Source organism: Helianthus annuus, chromosome 13, assembly GCF_002127325.2.
Source record: "Helianthus annuus cultivar XRQ/B chromosome 13, HanXRQr2.0-SUNRISE, whole genome shotgun sequence".
NCBI lineage: Eukaryota > Viridiplantae > Streptophyta > Magnoliopsida > Asterales > Asteraceae > Helianthus > Helianthus annuus.
In genome coordinates this window covers 4326770-4351343 of record NC_035445.2, presented here as the reverse complement: position 1 = coordinate 4351343, position 24574 = coordinate 4326770, and the positions used below count along the sequence as shown (strand labels likewise).

Genomic DNA, 24574 nt, shown 5'->3' with positions numbered 1-24574 from the left:
TTGGCCTGGGTTACCCCCATCATCAACGATGATGGATTTGAAAAAAATATGCAAAAAATAAGGATTTGGGGTGGTAGATCTAGTAAGGTTTTTAGTCTTTTAGACTGGAGGGTATGGGGAGGGTCATCCCCAAGGGGATAGGCCGCCACGTAAGATGCCACGTCATCGAGAGTGAGGATGGGCCTAGTGGGGATGGACCAAGGGTGTGGAGGATAGGGCCCCACTCTATTTATAAAAACAATAAAAAATATTAAATTTATTTGATTTTAGAGAGAGAGAGGAGAGAGAACGAAGAGAGAGGAAAGAGAAAGAGGCCCGGCTTGGTCGTCGGCTGGAGGACGGGGAAGACGGGACGAGGCTCCGGGGGGCGGTGTAGGGGTCCGGCGTCGGGGCTAGCCGGGGCAGGGCCGGCCCCCATACCCTCCAGTCTTAGGGAGAGAAAGAAAAAAGTTTAGGTTTTTGAAGATAGAGAATCGATGGGGAAGGAAAAAAAGACGATGCCGGTTAGGTGGTGGTGGTATAGTGATGCCGGTTAGGTGATGACAGTGGCCTTTTGTGATGGTGTAGTTTAGATGGGGATGGTGTAGAAAGAGAAATACAGAATAGAGAATGTGTAGAGAAGATAAGTATGGAAATAGAGTAAACTGTCATTTTGGTCCCTGTGGTTTAGACACTTTTGTCATTTTAGTTCAAATATCAAACTTTTTAAATATGGGTCCCTGTGGTTTCACTTTTATTGTCATTTTAGTCCAAAATTCAAAAACACTTTTTTTTAACTGTTACAACCTGCCTATTTTGTCTTTTTGTTCAGGGGCAATTTTGTCCATCTGATTTTAATATAACATATTAATGACTAGTATTAAGCCCCTGCGTTGCAACGGTTGTTGTAAAACTGTATCAAGTAGTACCAATGCTATACTACTGTCAGCGACCACCAACACCGGAAAAGCTCGTAAAAACAAATTAAATAGTAAAAAAATAACGCCGAGCGAAAAGCAGACGTAAAATCTTTGAATCACGAACGCTCGTTGCAGAGAAATTAAACCGAAACGTAAAACATAGAAAAAATAACCACGTCATTCCAGGACCCGCGCTTTGGTCGAACTTGTTAAACGGAGAAAAATAGATGTGCTGCGACGGGCCAGTCAAACGGGAAAAAATATACGAAAAAAATGTTGAACCCCACACGCATGTTGCGGTGCATTACTTACAAAATTTAGAACGAAATAAAAAACTTGGGCAAGATGATAAGTATGGTGTTGAAAATAAAAAAGAGTTGGGATTAAATTGCAAAAGATGAAAAACTTTGGGTTATAAGTAAAAAAAATCAAAGGGTCTAAATTGCAAAATTGAAGTTATTTATTAATCTTAGATAAAGATAAGAATAAAAATAAATGATATCTATATATTAGTTATTAATATTAATATTAAAAGAAATTTATTAAATAATTATAAATAAAATTTATGAGGTTAAAGAAGAGAATGTCATGTGTCATTATTTGAAGTCTTTTATTATAAGTTAGATTAATAAACTAAATTAAATATATATAATTCCTTTATACCCTTATTTAACCATCATTTTCCCCTATTTAACCATCATCCTCCCAAAAAAACCTAACCCACAAAATTGAAGCAGATCATCTTCCCCAAAAAACCCTAATCCCACAACGAATTCCCTGCAACGCAGCGGCAATAGCGTATAGTGGCCAGTAGTCTTCGGTTAAATCAGCTTGGTTTCCGATGAATCTGTTTGTGTATTGATCTATGTTAAGCCTATCTTTCTTTCTAAATCTGTTAATCCCGAGTACCCCGAGTGCAAGACCTACTAAAATCAAATGTAAAAGAAATATTCCTAGCCAGAATACGTCTTACCAGTGGCGCGAATCCCCAAAAGCCGGTTCCATTGACATTAAGTTACCACTATCTGCACTTATCTGGCTTTGCCCTGCACTCTATAGTTCAAATTCACACCTTAATCAAATAAAATTTAGGGGCGTTTGGTAGCCTCTTAATGACCATTCAGAGGCTACCTCTTAATGGTTTAAAACATCTGAATGAATAAGAGGTAACCTCAAGTCTGAATGGTTAAGAGATAACCTCTGAATGGTAAATCATCACATGTCACATTCTTCTACCTTCTCATTGGTAAAATTCTTAATGGTTTCATTAAGATGTAGCCTCTTAATGACCATTCAGAGGCTACCAAACAGCCCCTTAGAAAAACAATATTCAGTACGCTTCCTAACTTGTAGTTATTTCTGTATAAAGCATAACTCCAAGTGAAACCAGCAACATTTTTCCATTACTAATTTTGCCACATAATCTAACTGTTGTTATCAAACTGTTCTATAAAATTATTAGATTTGGTTTACCTTCCAAACGAACAATAGAACTATCTTATTTCTACTGTTTCAATGAATCTATAGCGATGAAATCGACGTTGCCCAGGTTGAGGCTCCACATGTGCAAACCACCATTGTCGTTGCAGGGGATTCGTTGTGGGATTAGGGTTTTTTTTGGGAAGATGATCTGCTTCGATTTTGTGGGTTAGGGTTTTTTTTAGGGAGGATGATGGTTAAATGGGGGAAGATGATGGTTAAATAAGGGTATAAATGAATTATGTATATTTAATTTAGTTTATTAATTATTAATATGTTATATTAAAATCAGATGGACAAAATTGCCCCTGAACAAAAAGACAAAATAGGCAGGTTGCAACAGTCATAAAAGAGGGTTTTTGAATTTCGGACTAAAATGGCAATAAAAGTGAAACCACAAGGACCCAGATTTAAAAAAGTTTGAGATTTGGACTAAAATAAAAAAAATGCCCAAACTACAGGGACCAAAATGGCAGTTTACTCATGGAAATATTATATCATTTTAAAACTCATTAATTTTAAAAGGGTGTTTTTCATTAATAGCTTTCAAATTTGATAAAAATAATGGACATTATTAAATTGGGGATTCCTACCAAATACCGATAACCATATTACCATTAATCTCGTGTTTTGGAACGCTGACTTTCTTGTGTTGAGCCACCACACTCTTCAAATTGGAGAGTGTCGTTGCCCCACTCCGGACAGACTATGTTGTCTTAACCAGGCACACACTGGCTTCAGAGATTGGCTTAGGCGTTCCCCCTAGGAAATCATACCGCCGACTGCCACTTGTTGGTCGTTGTGCCACCACAAGAGCATAACTTTCTGGCGTAACACACGGTGGGACGAAAACCGGGTAGGCTCGAGATTCAAACTGACAATCTCGTACAAGACCTAGCTCAAATCCTTCATTATCTTAATCCATCAAAAGTGACACAAGCGATGATCGAACTTGGGTCTCCACCGAAGAACTCAAGCCTCTTACCACTAGACTATAAGTGGGGAGTACCATTAATCATATTAATAATAAATCTTGGTTTTTAAAATTTATTATAGTAAAACGTATGACTTTTTATTTAACTCAGTTTTGATCTTAGTATGCTTTCTAGCATATGTTTAAGGGTAAATTTGCATTTTTTGTTCTCTAGGTATATCAGATTTCAGTGGATAGTCTTCATCTTTAAAAATGTCAAGAATCATCCTTTACGTTTTAAAAACATTACATGATTTATCCTTTAACACTAATCTGGTTAAAAATTTCATTGTCACCTAAGGGTAGTTTACTCATTTTTATGGTGATTAGAGAGGAAGTGCTTTTATCTTGTTTTTTTTTAAATTCATTTTGTTTTATTTTTAATATACCTTTTTTTAAATAAATGGATAAAATGACTAGTAAGAGGCCTGAACTATTAAGAGCCAGTATAATGCTTAACCCTTCAGAGACAAATATCTGACCAATTCAGATTAGAGGTCTTAACCATTCAGACTCTGTATAATACTTAACCATTCAGAGGCAAATGTCTGAACCATTCAGACATCTGCTGACGAAACAAACAGTCTGAACCATTAAGTGTTGAACCAGTAAGAGGTCTGAACCGTTAAAAGACTCATTAAGAGGTAAACAAAAACTTAACTGAAAACTTTAATTGGGTTAGTGTCAAAGGACAAATCATGCAAGGTTTTTAAAACGTAAAGGATGATTCATGATATTTTAAAAGGTAAATGACATCCATTGAAATTTGGTATAAAATAATTTATTATCATTAAGGTTGTTAGTTTAAAACCTTATCAAAGAAGTTATAAATAATTTGAACTGGTGATATTCCTCCGCGCTTTGCGGCAGGAATTTGTTGGTATCAGTTTGGCTCATTACAATACCGATACTCGCTATTGTAATTGAAAGAGAAAACTTTACATCGATCAGAAACAATTAAAAACGAATATCGATACAGATATTGATGTTCTGTTGACATCAGTTCAACTCGGTTCGATTCGATTCATTTGCGTTCTATAAATTGACACCTAACGGTTTCGATACCCATATTTATTTTATTGTGTTCTCTTTCAATAAACTGACACTATATCGCTATATCACGGTATCTGAATTCATTTTTATACTTTCTGGTTTCATTTGTTTTTTCATTTTATCCACTTTGTCTGCGATGATAAATGAATATTGGCACAACTACCGTGATTCTCAACCGATTGATAGCGTTTGAACAACATCGGTGCTGGTATCGGTGTTCGTTTTTATCATTTTTTATCGATATAAAACATATGTTAATTTCTATACCGAATGCGTATATCGTACTCGTACTGTAATAAAACGAAATCGATATCTATCTAATAAAATCAATTAACTAATAAAACAATCAAAATTATAAAACAATATTATAAAAACATTTGATTACTGTTCATGCAGACTTACTTTTAATATGTATAATGTATAATTTTTAGTTCCAGTTCCAATTATATTATAGATATATTGTTGACGAAGGATGATGAATAGTAACTTTATTTTTATAATAATATATAGTTTTTTATTATTTTTTATTTAATATATTATAATACTTTATTATTATATTTACTTATAATAACATATTTTTTTTATTTTTTCCCTTCTCTAAAACCATATATTTCCTTTACCATTTTTTTACATATTTTTTATTTTTTCCCTTTTTTAAAACCATAAATTTCCTTTACCATATAGTTATAATTCTTTTTTCTTTTTTTAGAACATATATTAATTTATCAATTAATTTGATATTTCTTTATTAATTTATGTTTATAACTTTTTTTCTAAAAATTTAAATACGTAGTTGTGCTTGATTTTTTCTCTCGACATTCCGTTATAAGTTTTGTTAAAAACGAAGTTGTACTCAAAATAAAGTATTTGTTTGGTATCATAAAACGCTTCGATGATAAACTAAACCGTTCTAATGGTCTGACTTTCTAAACAACATGTTTCATTTTACATTATCATTTGATCGGTTTCGCCGCAACACACACCGTAAAAAAACTAGTAATAATAATACCGCGGTATTGGTTAATCTCAAATCAGTTTACTTCATTAGTCATTAAAGTTATTAGCTTAAAACCTTATTGAATTTAAAAGAAAAACAGAAATAAAATGATCTATGTGATTAATATTAATATTGAAAAGGCTATGTGAGGAGATGCATAATTTATTAATTTGGGTTATTTTTACTTAGATCCTTATAATATCCCAAATTTGCATTTTTATCGTATATTTGAAGTTTAGTGTAACACTCAGAAAACGGGTTTGGTAATCAAAACACGTTAATACTAAAAGACGGGTAAATTATCGTTTGTGGTAAAATTAACCCGGAAAATATTAGGATTTATATAACTAAATCTAATATTTAATAAAAAGGGAAAAAGAATGCTTTTAGGAAACAAAGTTTATAGAAGGCCCGAGTTAACGGGATTTAAATAAACTGAGTCATAAATTCCCCAGACCCACTAAGTTAACTAGGAAAGTTTAACCTAGTTAATTAGAGGGAACATTATTGAAATTAAGTAGGTTGTGGCCTACTTAATAAACTAACCAAACATGAGGGGCCAAAGTGGATAAACTTAAAAGTTTATTTAATAAAAAGAACTTTAAAACAAAACACAGACATATGTGTGTTCTGTTCGACCAAGAAGAACTCCCCAGGAGTTCAAAACCCTAATCACCACAAAATCCTCAAATTGAAGGCTCAAACGAAGTCTAAATTCACAATTAAACGTGAATTAATGATCACCCAAGCTAGGGGATCATAAGGTATGTCAAATTTCGATGATTTATGAAGTTGTGAAATTTGAATAATCATCATAATCGCGAATTATGAATGAATTATTGAAGCTATGATTTAATTAATGATGTATACTTGCTTAGGAACAAAACCCTAAGTGAAAATTATACATATGATGCTATGAATTAAATGATTTGATGAAATACCACACTAGGATAAGTGGGTATTAATCATATGATGAATTTGATGATATAATTATGATTAGAATCATCATATCTGATAGTAATCAGGAAATAATTGAACAAATTGTGTGTTTGAGTACATGATCATACTTGCTAGGAAAGGGATTAGTATGATAAAATGAAAATGATGATATATTATGATCAAAATGATGTTTGATATCATCATGTGTTAGTCGAATGAAATTCGATTACAATAACTTGATTTCATAAGTAGTTAAAACGGTAGCATAATAAGGATGCTTACCGTATAGTGGCAAAGTAATAAAACGAGTAGTTAAGCTACATCGTGTAATTACTTTTGTCAATAGGCAGTTTGACTTTTTAAAAGTCAAAATGACCTTTTATATGATCGAATGATAATTTCGACATAAAGATCGTAGGATGGAATTGTCGTGAATGATTATGACGAGTCTAACCATCTTACAAATTACAATGATAGTTTGACGCTTGACGAGCTAGGTGAAAGCTTGGGAAGGAAGCGGGTCAAACGAATCAAGAATGAAGGAAAATCATAATCTGGATGCTAGGTAAGTAAAGCTTACACTCTATTTATTGAATACCTATTGGTTTATAGGTTATGAATAATAGAAAGTCATGTTTGAATTATGATGTTTCGACACGACATGTTCGGTTCGAAACAAAAGACAATAATGATAAACCATGTTGAATGGTTAAAAAGAGCTAATATGATTATTTAGTCATGCAATGACTAATAAATAAAGAGTTTCGAGTGGTTACCTTATAGGGTAAACCAACATAAATAATAAGGGTAAAATGGTAATTCGATCACACGTTGACGATAACCGTTAGTTTTTGAAAGGCACTTTACGGCGAAAGCCATAATGGGTCAAAAGAGTTAAGAAATTGGTTTATAAGAAAAATGACCGTACGGTGTAAACCGGTGCGAGTCAGGTAGACGAAATGATAATAAGTTCATCTCGCAAAAATACACGGTCATTTAGATAAAAAGGGTCAAAAGGTGAAAATATCACACTTTGACAATATCGACTAATGGTTTGTCGAGTTGTATGATTATAGGAATAAATATCGAATGGATATTTGCATCGCTATTACTTAGCGGCTATTAAGACAAGGTATTGAAATGGGTCAATATATTGATCCGAGCCAGGTATGTGTAATAGGTTAACGACTCATTTGGAATGAAAGGTTCATTGAGAGTTAAATGAAGTCAAAATAGATATTTGGTTACTTTAATAAGTAAACAGAATCAAATGATGGTCATTGTGATTTGAAAACATAATGACTTTTCAAACCAAATCATAGCTAAAAAGAGGGATTTGGGTTAAATATGCTTTCAAAAGTCCTTCATCGTAAATGAAAGGCTAAAATGGACCAAAACACCCTTGTAAGCTAAATTGTGCAAACGACCTTTAAAGGTTGTTTGAAAACGAGTTTTATGATTAAATAAATACTTAGAATAAGTATGAAAAGTGAAAGATATAAATCTTTGGTCAAATGACTCTATAGGAGTCTTTGCTGTAAAATAATGATCCGAGGGGTAAAACTCGGATTATATAAATCCCCACGTTAAATCCGCCACAATTATAGTGGTGGTGGAAGATCGATTGATAAGTAATGTGGAAATAAGATGCTAGGAAGTAATGGAGCACAAATTATGCGGAAAAAAATGTTTAAATACCCTTAACGGGTCAAAATAAGCATTTTATTTAAAATGGGTTTAAGAATGTATATAAACCTGGGATTTGAACCTAATATGATAGACAATATCGAAAATATATGGTACATGAGAAATTGGGATCAAACAACATGTTTGTTTGATTAATACATAAACGGGTCAAAAGTTAGTAACTACATTTTAAGCCGAAGGCTTAAAAGTCTAAAATTTTGTTAATCCGGATGTAGGATGTTAACTCCATATGATGGAGAATTAAATTACGATCACGTAGGAAGAGATGTGAGTCAAATCGGATAAAAAATGAGCAGGTTATGCACGTTTTCGTAAAAATGGGTTTGGCTGAAAAATGCAGCATCTGGCTGCAATCTTTCTGTTGAAACAAAGGCCTCGTGGCACGCGACAAATGTGTCAAATCCCGTCGCGGCACGTGACGGGTATCAAACTCAGTCGAAGCTGCTGTATTGTTTGTTTTGCGTTGCGAATTCGTTTAGACTCGTTTTAAACATCATATGACTTAAACAATTCATGTTTTTATGAATGGTAGGTTTAATATGAGGTGCCGGAGGATGATCAAGCTCGATAAAGAACCGAACACAATCAAGATTCAAGCTTCCGCGAAATGATTTGTCGTACATTTTTAAACGGGAATGTTTTACAAAATGTTGAATTGTGTAAATTCTTAAAAGTTTTTAAGAAATGCATAATTAGTAATGTATGTGTAAGCATAATTAAATAATGATAGTCGAAAACTATATGAAAATCGTATAAATGTCCTATGGGTCTTACAAGTTGGTAATCAGAGCTCCAGGTTAAGGAGTAAAGTGTTCGGTTTGAGACTTGATCGCAAAATCCGGTAAGTTATTCAATACATTAACGATCTAGCATGTAAAGTGTTGAAAACAACACATAGGGTTATCGTGTAAAACACGTTACCCTAAATAAAGCGATAAAAGACGTATATAGTTAAACGAATTACGTGTGTAAACATGTGTCGTAGAAAGCCTTGTAGTAGAGTACGGGCGCTTATTAATGATAAATGTTACTAATCTTTGTATCCGATTTAGTTAAAGGACCCTCTCATCCGAAGATGATGAGAGCCTAAAGAAGTATCGATACGATAAAGAAATGGTCTGAAGTATGATAAGTAAGTCATACACGCTAAAGACTGGAATCGAGAAACGATCTCGAATGAGAGATCGAACAACAAGGGAAGTTTATCAGGGCAAGTATCTACAAGGTACACGTCTTAAACTTATAGCATAAACAGAAATATGCAACAAACACATACTGAATGACAGTTGCATATGGAATATGAAGCTTGGAAAACCTGGATAGGTTACCTATCCAGGATGACGTTTCCAAGAGAAATTCAGTAGAGATATGTATTATTCACAGTCGTGAATAATAAGACAATAACTGAATTTAATTAGTTTAAATATAAACTTGGACGAAAGTAATCATCCAAGTAAGTATTCTCAGTAAAAATCCAATTGAGAAAAGTAATGATCACATCAACGAATATGATTGTATAAATGGTTATAAAAAGGGACATTTTATATGTTTAAGGATAAAACGGGTAAAACTAGAAATTGTTAATTGGCAATTAAATAAAGTTTTATCAATTAAAATAAATCGAGAGATTACTTACATGGGACGTGATGTGGTAATTATAATAAGGTCATGTGTACCATGTGTGATCGTTTACTCTGGCCAAGTAAGTAGTGAACACATGATACCATGAGCTTATTATAATGAGCACAGTTATGTCCGATGTGGTAAGGTCGAGACGAATGAAAAAGTTAAAAGAAACTTGGGGTCAAGAAATCTTCTGGGCATACTCGTATACATGGTTTTCGAGGGAATCATAAAAACGAAGTATGGCGCGCATAGAAATAAATGACCCAAGGGAATTCATGAAATAAGTCATTTTGGACGAAAAAGTCATGGTTGACAAAAAAGGGCATGTAAAACCAAATTATAAATGACCCGCGAGGTCATAGAAACGAAGGCATTGCCCATACAAAAAGAAGATCGAAGTCATTGACTTTGGTCGTAGTAAAGAAAGGATGATGATAATAATCATCATTCAGAAATTAAAAGACCATCAAGCATGGTCACATAAAGAATAAAGGTTTGGTTAAATAAAGTGATGGATTTCGCTAAGACAACCAAACAAGTCAAAACGAAATCTTAATGCATACCTAAAGGGTTGGATTAATAATGACTTCGGTAAATCACCCGATTGATGGGTAGGAAATTAAACACATGCGTAAACCAAAAGACGGGAACGCGGATTGAAAGTCAAAGGACTCGGATTATGAGTTACCACTAAAAGACTATAAAATTTCGTAAATAGAAATTTTGAATAAATATGTTCAACTATTTTGAGGTTGAACGGGTTGACTAAAGAATGAAGTTTGATTGTTTATAAGTGATGGATTTCACATTAACAAGTCAAACGGGTTGAATACAATATAATGCCGGATGGTATAAGTTAGCGCAAGCCGGATAACGGTAGCGTTAAACGCAAAAGAATAATGAGCCCGGTAATGGGACATAATCAAATACGAATATATGCAAACCAGATAACGGTGAGCATAAGATGAACTGACGCATAAATGACGTGAGAATTCATAGAGTCAGGAGAATGATCCGAAATAAAACGATTGTAGTCACGAACTACAGTCAAGGTTAACGGATCTTAAACTTGAAACCAATGGATTTTCAAACATAAATAAGGTTCCTTGACACCAAATATATAATTTAAGAATGACATGAGTAAGAAAAGGTCTACGGAACCAAAATGACCCTTGGGAGCATAAATAAAAAGAAATGAACTATAAGGGCCTTGCCTTAACAAGGTAAAAGCCTAAAGAAATAGCCCACGAGGCAAAGTGAAAGAACCTACGGGTTACTTCGACAGCGAGGGACCAGTTGAGAATCCTCGCGTAAAACCAAGACTACAAAAGAATAAATTCTTAACTGTCAATATCCTGGTATGGATAATTGGCAAAAGTTAAAGAGAAGATGCTAAACTAAAACTTCAGTTTTAGTAATAAATAACGTTTTTATAAACATGAATTCTGATAGGAATTTAAATAGTAAATATTAAAGATACAGGCCTTGACACTGATAGGTGCAAGACGATATATTCAAAAAGCAATGTTTTTGAAATTGAAAAGTTGACATAAACTTAAACATGACGTGACACAATCACGGTCAAGAAAAGTAATGTGAAGTATAATCACATTATAGCCCGAGCGATGGGTATAAAGTAACTGGACTAATAAGTCGAGTTAGTGAGACTGGTGAAGGTCGAAATTCAAATTAAGAATTTAGATAGTACGCTATTTATTATGAGGATAACGTGGAATAAACAAAATCAATAGATTTACATGATTAAATGGCTAAGTTGACGACTCGGTCAAGTAAACAACAAAAGTATATAGATACAAAATAAAAGTGACGGCCCATGAGACCTCACTAACAGAAAATATTGATCACCTATTTTGAGGAATCATGAAACAACCCAAGCGAAGTGTCGGGAAGTCAATTCAAAAAAAAAGAGTTTGTTTGTTAAAAGTGAAAGATTTCACTAAAGACCTCTGAACAGGTTAAAATAACGGATTCATAAAGAGTCCGAAAGTATAAAAGCAATGGATTTTGCTAAGTTAACCAAGCTGGTTAAAAATAACGAAATTTCGTTATTTGGAGTTGCGTTATTTTGTATGAAAGACGCACAATGATTTGTAACCAAAAAGATATTACCATACTTTTCTGGTAGTACTAATAATTGGTTAAAGTATGAGTAATGATTAAAAGATTACTCAGGTCAAATGCATTGAGTTTAAAACTCAATGAAATATGAAAGAAAAGGTTTCGAGGACGAAACCTCTTTAAGGGGGTAGACTTGTAACACTCCGAAAACGGGTTTGGTAATCAAACCACGTTAATACTAAAAGTTGGGTAAATTACCGCTAGTGGTAAAATTAACCAGAAAAATATTAGAATTTATATAACTAAATCTAATATTTAATAAAAAGGGAAAAATAATGCTTATGGGAAATAAAGTTTATAGAAGGCCCGAGTTAACGGGACTTAATATAAAGTGAGTCATAAATTCCCCAGACCCACTAAGTTAACTAGGAATGTTTAACCTAGTTAATTAGAGGGAACATTATTGAAATTAAGTGGGTTGTGGCCTACTTAATAAACTAACCAAACATGAGGGGCCAAAGTGGATAAACTTGAAAGTTTATTTAATAAAAAGAACTTTAAAATAAAACACACACATATGTGTGTTCTGTTTGACCAAGAAGAACTCCCTAGGAGTTCAAAACCCTAATCACCACAAAATCATCGAATTGAAGGCTCAAACGAAGTCTAAATTCACAATTGAACGTGAATTAATGATCACCCAAGCTAGGGGATCATAAGGTATGTCAAATTTTGATGATTTATGAAGTTGTGAAATTTGAATAATCATCATAATCGTGAATTATGAATGAATTATTGAAGCTATGATTTAATTAGTGATGTATACTTGCTTAGGAACAAAACCCTAAGTGAAAATTATACATATGATGCTATGAATTGAATGATTTGATGAATTACCACACTAGGATAAGTGGGTATTAATCATATGATGAATTTGATGATATAATTATGATTAGAATCATCATATCTGATAGTAATCAGGAAATAGTTGAACAAATTGTGTGTTTAAGTACATGATCATACTTGCTAGGAAAGGGATTAGTATGATAAAATGAAAATGATGATATATTATGATCAAAATGATGTTTGATATCATCATGTGTTAATCGAATGAAATTCGATTACAATAACTTGATTTCATAAGTAGTTAAAACGGTAGCATAATAAGGATGCTTACCGTATAGTGGCAAAGTAATAAAACGAGTAGTTAAGCTACATCATGTAATTACTTTTGTCAATAGGCGGTTTGACTTTTTAAAAGTCAAAATGACCTTTTATATGATGGAATGATAATTTCGACATAAAGATCGTAGGATGGAATAGTCATGTTTATAGGTTATGAATAATAGAAAGTCATGTTTGAATTATGATGTTTCGACACGACGTGTGCGGTTCGAAACAAAAGACAATAATGATAAACCATGTTGAATGGTTAAAAAGAGCTAATATGATTATTTAGTCATGCAATGACTAATAAATAAAGAGTTTCAAGTGGTTACCTTATAGGGTAAACCAACATAAATAATAAGGGTAAAACGGTAATACGATCACACGTTGACGATGACCGTTAGTTTTTGAAAGGCACTTTATGGCGTAAGCCATAATGGGTCAAAAGAGTTAAGAAATTGGTTTATAAGTAAAATGACCGTACGGTGTAAACCGGTGCGAGTCAGGTAGACGAGATGATAATAAACTCATCTCGCAAAAATACACGGTCATTTAGACAAAAAGGGTCAAAAGGTGAAAATATCAACCTTTGACAATATCGACTAATGGTTTGTCGAGTTGTATGATTATAGGAATAAATATCGAATGGATATTTGCATCACTATTACGTAGCGACTATTAAGGCAAGATATTGAAATGGGTCAATATATTGATCCGAGCCAGGTATGTGTAATAGGTTAACGACTCATTTGGAACGAAAGGTTCATTGAGAGTTAAATGAAGTCAAAATAGACATTTCGTTACTTTAATGAGTAAACCGAATGATTCAAATGATGGTCATTGTGATTTGAAAATATAATGATTTTTCAAACCAAATCATAGCTAAAAAGGGGGATTTTGGGTTAGACATGCTTTCGAAAGTCCTTCATCGTAAATGAAAGGCTAAAATGGACCAAAACGCCCTTGTAAGCTAAATTGTGTAAACGACCTTTAAAGGTTGTTTGAAAACGAGTTTTATTAAATAAATACTTAGAATACTATGAAAACTGAAAGATATAAATCTTTCATCAAATGACTCTATAGGAGTCTTTGCCGTAAAATAATGATCCGAGGGGTAAAACTCGGATTATTTAAATCCCCACATTAAATCGCCACAATTATAGTGGTGGTGGAAGATAGATTGATAAGTAATGTGGAAATAAGATGCTAGGAAGTAATGGAGCACGAATTATGCGGAAAAATGCTTAAATACCCTTAACGGGTCAAAATAAGCATTTTATTTAAAACGGGTTTAAGAATGTATATAAACCCGGGATTTGAACCTAATATGATAGACAATATCAAAAATATAAGGTTCATAAGAAATTGGGATCAAACAACATGTTTGTTTGATTAATACATAAACGGGTCAAAAGTTATTAACTACATTTTAAGCCGAAGGCTTAAAAGTATAAAATTTTGTTAATCCGAATGTAGGATGTTAACTCCATATGATGGAGAATTAAATTACGATCACGTAGGAAGAAACGCGGGTCAAATCGGATAAAAAAATGAGCAAGTTATGCTCGTTTTCGTAAAAATGGGTTTGGCTGGAAAATGCAGCATCTGGCTGCAATCTTTCTATCGAAACAAAGGCCTCGCGGAACGCGACGGCCACAAGCTTTGTGGTCGCGGCACAGGACAGCCGTCGCGGCACACGATAAAGGTGTCAAATCCCGTCGCGGCACGCGACGGGTATCAAACTCAGCCGAAGCTGCTGTATTGTTTGTTTTGCGTTGCGAACTCGTTTAGACTCGTTTTAAACATCAGATGACTAAAACAAATCATGTTTTTATGAATGGTAGCTTTAATATGCGGTGCCGGAGGACGATCAAGCTCGATAAAGAATCGAACACAATCAAGATTCAAGCTTTCGCGAAATGATTTGTCGTCACATTTTTAAACGGCAAATGTTTTACAAAATCTTAAATTGTGTAAATTCTTAAAAGTTTTTAAGAAATGCTTAATTAGTAATGTATGTGTAAGCATAATTAAATAATCATAGTCAAAACCTATATGAAAATCGTATAAATGGACTAAGGGTCTTACATTTAGTTTAGTTTAACTGTTAAAATCTATGTTTAAGAGCTTTTTTATGAACGCTTCAGTGTCTTTTTGAACAACATAATATTTTAAATAATTTGGAAAGGTTATTTAGTTATACTATTTCACGATAATGTTTTACGATTCGATCTAAATTCAGCAAGTTAAAACTCCGTAACATACGTAACATACGTATGTGGTTCAACATTTTTATGTCTATTTTTTGTTTGGTACAATAGTACTACCTCAATGCACAGGTCCTAAAAACTCGAAAAACTCGTTTTTTAAGTAGACAATAAAAAAAAAGTTGTAGCATAAGCAAGTATGATTGAAGCGTGGGTTTTCATTTTCTTTATATATCCCCGTATCCACGAGTTGGCTTGCATGGTCATTAATCATTTTCATTTGTTCTGAACATCAATAAGTCTTCAAGATATTTATGTCGATGAAAATTGAAGACACATTTTACATATCCCATGGACCCCTTTCTTTGTGCATCAAAGAACAATGTATTCCTCTAGTGCAAATCAGTCTTTCTTCTGTCAACGTTTGGAAAGACATAACGTTAGACTAATCCATTGGATGTTTGTGATGTACCCGCACCTTAACGCGTAAGGATCTTATTGCTAGTTAGTTACAATAATATGATACAAACAATAAAATATTATCATTTTAATATATATCAATTTTTATTGAGTTAATTACACAGATCAACCCTGTGGTTTATAGCTAGTTTTACCTTTAGGTACTAATGTTTTTAATAGGTTTAGATTTTATGTTTCAATTTTGTAACACCTTTGGGTACTAACGCCAAAATTATCAATATAATGAATAAAATACCCTTCCATTTTTTTTAATTTTATCAATGTAACATCTTGGGGTACTAACACGTAATTTTATTTAAGTTTAAATCAATTTTACAAAATCTATTTTTCTATTTTCATCTTTTTATTATATCTCTTAATTAACATAAAATCTATTTATTTTTTTATTTTTTTTATTAGTAAATATTTATATATATTTTTTTAAGAAATGATAAATAATTTAGCATGATAGAAGTTGCTTAAAATCTTAAATAATTAAAAATTCAATAGGTATAATAATAGTTGGTAATGTACAAATAAATTATTATTAAGATATTAGGTTAAAACTCCGTATATTACATGTGTTTAATGTATAAAACTTAGTTTTAATTTTTGTAATTTTAAATATATGGGATTAAATAATATAAAACCAATAACAATAATAATAAAAGACTGTATCTCATCGGTACTAAAATGTTTCCTAAACACATAGATACACAGATAAAATAGAGACGTTATGGTTAATCACACTGTCTCAAAATGTGCCAAGTAATTTATCATAATAAACAAATCAGATTATATTATACATTTTTACGATTTTACTACAAAATATATTAAATTATTTGTAGTTATTTTTAAATAGTTTTTCTCGATTATGCAACATATCTTGATATATTAATTTAACTAATTTTCAGATATTATATTTGTGTGTGTTTCAAGATTGCTATGGATTTTATTAGATACTTATTATATCATTTGTTTCATTATTTAATTTATCTTTTAAAGAGCTTTTATATATTCATAATATTAGTCAGATATTTATCTAGTATTATTTAGTAATATTATTAACAAATAAAAAATGGATCGGACGTTTTCTGAATTTTTTAATTTATATTTATAAATAAAAAATAAATAGATTTTATGTTAATTAAGAGATATAAAAAAAGATGAAAATATAAAAAATTGATTTTGTAAAATTGATTTAAACTTAAATAAAATTAGGTGTTAGTACCAAAAAGTGTTATATTGATAAAATTAAAAAGAATGGAATGGTATTTTAGTCACTATATTGATAATTTTGGTGTTAGTACATAAAGGTGTTACAAAATTGAAACCAATAAACCTAAACTTGTTTAAAAAAAATAATACGCAAAGGTGAAACTAGCTATAAGGCACATGATCCATCTACGTAATTAACTCTATTTTATTTTACCAAAAACCACACATTCTTGATATCAATTAAAAGAGGAGGTGGTGTGGCAAGCGGAATGGACCCAAATTGCCGTAGTTTGGTAGGAGTTGCAGAGATTGTCGAAGAAGATGATCGGAGCTTGGTGGGAGTTGCAAAGGTTGCCGGAGTGTGGTCGGAGGTGAAGAGTTGGGCTGAGAACATGACCGTTTTAATGGAACTCAATTACTCTTGAGGATTCAAATAGAAACTTCCATTAACGGCTTTCAAATGTTGAATAACCCACTGTGAAGTTTTGCCAGCTTGTTACTATGTCACATGGAGTCCTATTTTAAATTCATGTACATGGCCCTTATGAAAAATAATGTAAACTTCCATTAACGGCACTCTCATCGTCTTCAAATGTTGAATAACCCACTCTGAAGTAGGGCTGTTCATGAGCCGAGCCAAGGTAAACTCGGGCTCGGCTCGATTATAAACCGATAGGGCTGTAAACGAACCGAACGTTCAGCGAACAGTTCGTGAACCGTTCGGCGGGAAGTTTGTTTATGTTTGTTCGATTAGCTTAGCGAACGAACACGAACACGAACACGTGCCTCGTTCGTTCGACTGCGTTCGTGAACGTTCGGTAATATGTTCGGTTACGTTCGCTCATATTCGTTCGTGTTCGTTTGATTATATTAAAAAAATAATAAACTTTTATCTATTGAGAACTTGAAACCCTATTTTTAACTTAGCTAAACTTTGGACATTCTAAACCATTTTTTGGGATAATTATGTCTAAAGTTAGTTAAACTTGATTAGTGTAGTAGACTTCTTGTGTTTTGATTTATAATTTTATGCTTGTGTTTAACTACTTATATAATGTTTAAGGATATCAGTGTTTTTATTTTTTATTTTCAAGTTAAATGTCCGTTTTCGTTCGTTTTTATTTGCTTGTGTTCGTTTGTGTTCGAGACCAGTGTTCACGAACTGTTCGTGAACAATTGAATTTCCTTAAGGAACGAATACGAACATGAACTTATGTTCGGTATGCGTTCGCGAACATGTTAATTTCCTTAACGAAATGACCTTCTTCGTGTTCGTTCGGTTCGTTTACAGCCCTATAAACCGCGTTGGCTCGGCTCGGCTTGGATTTTAAACCGAGCTGAAAATCTAAGCTCGAGCTCGGCTCAGCTTGGTTTGGCTCGATTTTAAAAAGAAAATTATAATATATAGCTCTCAAAATTCAGTAGCCTAAAATATTACTCAATACTTAAAAAAAAACATATTCAAAATAAGTTTATCCTAATACATTACAAGTCAAAATCTTGTTCAACAACGGAAAATAAGTTTTAAATTTCAATGAAATACAATATTAGTTCATTAGCAAGGTAATTAAGATTCAAATATGCCATGGATATCAAATTACAAGCCTAAATACATATAATGTAGGAACCGTTCGCGTAATTTAAATAAAATAAACAAATTTTTATTGTTGATTACAATACAAAGAAATAAAGAAAACAGAATTACAATACAAGTTACAACTGAAATAAATCAAAATACAAGAAAGGGGTAGAAGCAGAGTGGCTGAGTCACGTGTTCAACACGCTTCCCTTAAAACAAATTCCGAGTCTCCCAAGAGTACTCGTTTTGTTTCCTAGGGTACAACAGCCGGAGCAGCGTACTGCCGGAGAAAGCCTACAACCCGAAGGCTACCTTGAAGAATGCTGGAGAAGATCTGAATTCTGTAGAGAGAAAGTTGAAGTATTGCTGTTGTGTTGCTGGTTTTTTCGTAGTGTTCTCTACAACAAGGTATGGAGCTGTATTTATACAGCTCCCTGTTTGAAACAGCCAAAAACGAATGAAATGAGAGGTTCAAATTGCATTAAACGTCTTCAGTGCAATTTAATACATCATTTAATTCTCAGTCAAAGCTTATTAACTCGTTAGTTACGAAGCTGGACTGAAACTACACTGGCATTCAATGCTGGAAGCTTCTGCGCGCGCGCGTGCTAGTCACCCTAGTGCGCGCGCGCCCAGGTCTGCACGCCCATGCGCGGTGCGTCCTCTTGATGTCACGGCTCCCCGACCCACCCTGGACGGAGTCGGGGCCCGCGAGGCAGTTCCCGTGGTATTTAATTTATGCGGCAGCGGAAGTCTTTTTATAACAGGATCTTTTATCCGTAAAATATGCTCGTTTAATATATTACACAAAGTTTAAGGGATAAATCCCATAATTTACAATAAGTTGATTTCACACAGAAATCTTTATTTTTCAAAACACGTTTTATTGGTTTATTTACACTGAGCCACTTCTCTGAGCTTGATAGTGCTTTACTGCACTTTTCCTGGATCACACAGATCACCTGAAACATGTTTGAAAAAGGTTTTGTCAGCGGGGAAATACTGAGTGAATCATTCTGTTTTCTAAAACGACCCGTTAGTTATAATTTACAGTATTAAGAGCGATTACAATGTTTCTATCAACCAATTATCAAGAATGGGTATTTGTCACTCGATTCATTTCTGTGACTGTGGTCATACCACTATTGGGTCCCGTTGCCCTAATAGTGACGGTGTACTCACACAGAGTAATAATAACTCACATAGAGTAATATTCACTCACATAGAGTGATAATAACAGTAATGTGCACAATACCCCACATACCAGCTGTAATTTGGTGATTACAAAGACTTAATCCCTGTAATTATAACCTTGAAAATAATTTGAGGTATTGTAATACTTACTCACAAACTGTGAGAAAACAATTTAAAAAGAAGAATGACTCACATTGCAGATTAACGAGCAATAGATATAAGCCTACTGATTAGCCTTGCTTAAACCTAATTTAACACAATGCACACACACAGGTTAGTAACTAATACAGCAATTACGTCAATTCACGAGATTAAACCTTCACAACGATTAATCAGTGCAATACTCGATAATTCAATCGGATTCACAACGAATAACAGAGCATAGTCCGAATTCGAACAGCACTCTAATATTCAAGTCGAAATCACGACGAATAATCAAAGTACAAGCTCAATTGAGCAGCACCCGGACTATCGTTGGATAGTTATAATCGATCGGACGTTGAATCGTAATAGCGATCGAGTTATTACCCTGATTGCGGCAGCGTTTCGATAATTGTGTGTGTGTGTTGGACTGTTTCTGTGATAACTCGCTCTACGTAACTCGGATTTACGTCGTTCCAAAGACAGAATTCAAGTCCCAACCCCCTCTATTTATACTGAAAATTTGACACCGTCGCGTAGCGCGAGGGGTACCCCCTATAGGCGTCGCGCTACGTGAGTGGTAACCTATGTTCATAGGGTAGCTACGTGTGTAACTAGGCTTGCTGTGTTGACAGTTTTTCAATTTTCGATTTTGATTGAAAGTTATGAAGATAATCGTTGGCTAGGGTTTATCCCCCCCTGAGTTTTAGGGGCCCTGATCCTGATTCCGATTGTTCTGGAAATTTTAGGGTTAGTGCAGAATTACTTGGGTTTCTTAATTAGGGTTTCCTTAATAGCTAATTACCATCCTAATTATGGATTTTAGTGACAATTGTTACACTTGACTCACTGCCATGCGCGCATGCGCGCAACCGCGCGCCTCCGTGCCATGCGTACTCGCGCGCGCATGCGCATGACTGCCACGTCATGCGCTCACCTACCACTTGTTCCTTGCAACCCTTGTGCTCCACCACGCGCACGCGGTCAAAAATACAAAGGCGGCTCTCAAGCGGCGATGCGAGCGTGCGAAGTGCAAAGTGCGCCATCAAAGCGCCACATTGCCCACGCCACGCGCGCGCGAGCGGGTGCGAGTGCGAGTTAGGGTGCTCCGCACCCTTCGCGAGGACACTAGTGTGTGCTTCCATGAAACAATAAGGATGGAGAGTTCCACCTTAAATACCCATTTAAGTTCCATCTCTCCTCCTATGTCGGACAAGGTGCTACTTTCCCTTTAGTTTCAGCATTGAATGTTCCAAACACCCAACTTTGAGCATCGATATCTCATTCATCTTAGCTCCGTTTTGGACATGGTTTAGTTCGTTGCAAAACTCTTGCAATATAGAACATAAACCCACAAATAAATACATAAAACCCGCTCATTTTATTATATTTATTTCTAGTCCAAAATAGGAAAAAGTCATTTTCCTATATTTGTGAAAAATGCTATTTTCCTATTTTTCCAACAATCCCCCACATGAAAAATGCTATTTTCATCAAATTTCCAACAATCCCCCACATGTATGGAAATGGATCTTTTCCTTACACTTTTCAACGATAAACTTCGACAGTTGAGTATTGCAAGATAGGTAGGTTGAAGCCTTTGAACCTTCTTTTGTGAAGCGCACTTAGCTTACTAGCGGTGTGTAGACGCGATGTCCTTGAACATACCCCCATTTGTGTAAACGACAATACACTTCACACAATACTCTCCCTGGTTTGGCCAACTCCTCATTGTCGTGTCCTATTATGGTCCTGGAACACTAGCCTGGTTCTGCGAGAGCTCTAGTATTTGCGCACCCCACAAATCCATTTGAAGCGACCCCACTTCTCTCTGACATAGGTGATTCCCATGAATCATTAAAAGCATCATGGTTATTTGATTTCCCGAAATCGTTAACCTTAATATGCTTAGCCTCACTTCAATGTCACTGATTGGAATGGACTAGGAAGTTTATATAACTCCCTTTTATTTAGTTTGGGGTACTCCCCCACAGTGACCGTTTTGGTAATATGATTAAGTTGTCCTATTGAACTTAGATCTTGGGATCTCCAGTCAACTAAGTTAGGTTTCCCTCATATTCCCATTTACCACGGGCTTTAGTCCCATTCCTCTTGACGACGTTTCTACTAACTCTCTGCTTAAGCCTTTTGTAAACGGGTCCGCAATGTTATCCGCTGATCTCACATAATCAATTGTGATAACACCCGTTGAGAGTAGTTGTCGTATCGTGTTATGTCTACGTCGCATATGCCTTGATCTGCCATTGTACATCAAGCTTTGAGCTCTACCAATCGCTGATTGGCTATCACAATGTACACATATGGCTGGCAAAGGCTTTGGCCATCTTGGAATATATTCCACGAATTGACGTAGCCATTCCGCCTCCTCGCCTGACTTATCCAAGGCGATAAATTCAGATTCCATTGTGGATCTTGCTATGACTGTTTGCTTAGAAGACTTCCAAGCAATAGCAGCTCCTCCGAGTGTAAACACGTAACCACTTGTTGATTTGGAATTTTTATTATCCGATATCCAGTTTGCATCAGTGTATCCTTCGATCACTGCTGGTTGTCGAGTATAATGCAGTCCATAATCTCTTGTGTATCTTATGTATCTGAGCACCCTCGTGATAGCCTTCCAATGATCCGCGCACGGATTGCTGGTGTATCTACTTAGCCTACTTACCGCGTAAGCCAAGTCGGGTCTAGTACGAGCCGAGGCGAGCTGGCTCACTTTCTAACCGAGCCGAGCCGGCTCGGCTCACTTTCAAACCGAGCCATATCGAGCGAGCTTTTTCCGAGCTAAATCCGAACGAGCTTCGAACGAGCTCCGAGCTGCGAGCTTTTTGGACAGCCCTACTGTGAAGTTTTGTTAGCCTTTTTTTTAATATTTATTTTGCCTATATGTAACATGGAGTCCTTTTTTTAATTCATCTGCATGACCCTTGTGAAAAATAATGTAAACTTCCATCAATGGCACTGTGATCGTCTTCAAATGTTGAATAGCCCACTTGAAAAATTGTAGACAGTATGATCGTCTTCAAACTCGTTTTTTTACGTAGACCCTAAAAAAAAGTTGTAGCATAAGCACGTACGATTGAAGCGTCGGTTTTCATTTTCTTTATATATCCCTATATCCAACAGTTGGCTTGCATGATCATTAATCATTTTTATTAGTTCTGATCATCGATAATTCTTCAAGATATTCATGTCGATGAAAATTCAAGACACATTTTACATATCCCATGGACCCCCTTCTTTGTGCCTCGAAGAACAATGTATTCCTCTAGTGCATTTCCTCCAATCCTTCCAACAAAAGGTGCACCCTATTCGCCCATCTTCCATCCTTCTTATCTTCGGCCACTTTGAGACTTCGTATCCGACGGTCAACGCCGTCTCCAACGGCCCATCCGATACCATATATGATTTTGAAGGTTTTCCCGAATGTCTTTACGAGCTCAAGTATCCGGCACCAGGAGCTCCAGAACTTGCTAAGAGAGTCATGGAGCTTCTCATGGCTTCCGGGTTCGAGCGGGTTGACAAGGATGAGAATCGAGGGCTTGACCATGGTGCGTGGTCCCCACTAAGGCTTATGTATCCAGAGGCGGATATTCCAGTTTGTCAGTTGTCCATCCAGACGGACAAAGACGCCACTTACCATTATAACATGGGTAAGGCGTTAGCACCTCTTAAAAATGAAGGGGTGCTTATTGTAGGTTCGGGTGGGACCACCCATAACCTGGAAGAGGTGCGATTTGACACCACTTTGGTGCAACCTTGGGCTCAAGAGTTTGATACATGGCTCAAAGAGGCACTAGTTGATGGAAGGTATGAAGATGTAAACAAGTACAAGGAGAAGGCTCCACATGCGACCATGGTGCACCCAACGCCCGACCATTTCTACCCTTTGCATGTTGCGATGGGTGCTGCGAGTGTGAATTCCAAAGGCCAGCTTATCCACCATAGCTGGGGATGGTCTGCGTTTTCCTATGCTTCGTATAAATTCATGGTCCCCGTTTAACTGTCCGGCGTTTTAGCTTGTCGATCTATATGATTACTATGCATAAATATCTACTTTTTACGTAATACATTTGGAGTATGTGAGTGATGTACGTTTTTATCTTTATAATGTTGAAATAATGAAATTGGTGCATAGTAGGTGTAAGTACCAATTTCGGTTGGTTATCAGTTATCACTTATTTCCAATTTTAGTAATTATTAATAAAAAGTTTAAATAATATTATATTATATGTTTAGTAATAGTATTAATTGTCAAGTTGGAAAAAAGGAAAAAAATAGTGCCCAAAATATAAAGGAAACAAATCTAATTATAGGACGTGGCTAAAATGAGATTTTTAAAACTTTACTGTTGCTCGATGCGTGCTCAATTACTACATATATAGAACTAGGTTAGTTCCCCGTGTGTTACACGGGTTGAACAATTTAAACTATATAGTATAGATATTTCCTGTAAATACAAAACAAAGACAGAGACATTTACATACCATATTGACATAAATGAGTTAATATAAATGTAACCCATCAACTCGTACATAATAATTAATGTCGTAGAGTTCGATAAGACGGCTCTAATGTCGGTTGAATGAGGTCAATCAGAGTCTATTTGATACCATTTGTACGACTTCTTATTTTTTGAATCTTTTTATTTGATTCTAAACCTATTATTAATATTATTGATAATAATTTTAGTTATATATATCAATAATATTATATATATATATATATATATATCAATTATATATTTAGTCTAACATATCTTTCTATACTAATAAACAAAAATCATTTTTGGACACGTGTCATTCTCTGGTAATTTCTCACCCTTATTTTTTATTTATC

General features: G+C 34.6%; 1 protein-coding gene across 1 annotated transcript; it reads left to right on the top strand.

Annotated features, from left to right (window-relative positions):
- The first annotated feature begins 22918 nt into the window (after nucleotides 1-22918).
- On the top strand, nucleotides 22919-23738 carry LOC110902417 (extradiol ring-cleavage dioxygenase). Its single transcript, XM_022149074.2, has one exon. It carries the CDS (start codon nucleotides 22926-22928, stop codon nucleotides 23736-23738), a length of 813 nt encoding a protein of 270 aa, XP_022004766.1. The 5' UTR covers nucleotides 22919-22925.
- Nucleotides 23739-24574: the final 836 nt, after the last annotated feature.

What these genes read in the sequence shown, in the direction of transcription:
- LOC110902417 (XM_022149074.2), top strand. Translation starts at nt 22,926, where the DNA reads ATGTCGATGAAAATTCAAGACACATTTTACATATCCCATGGACCCCCT.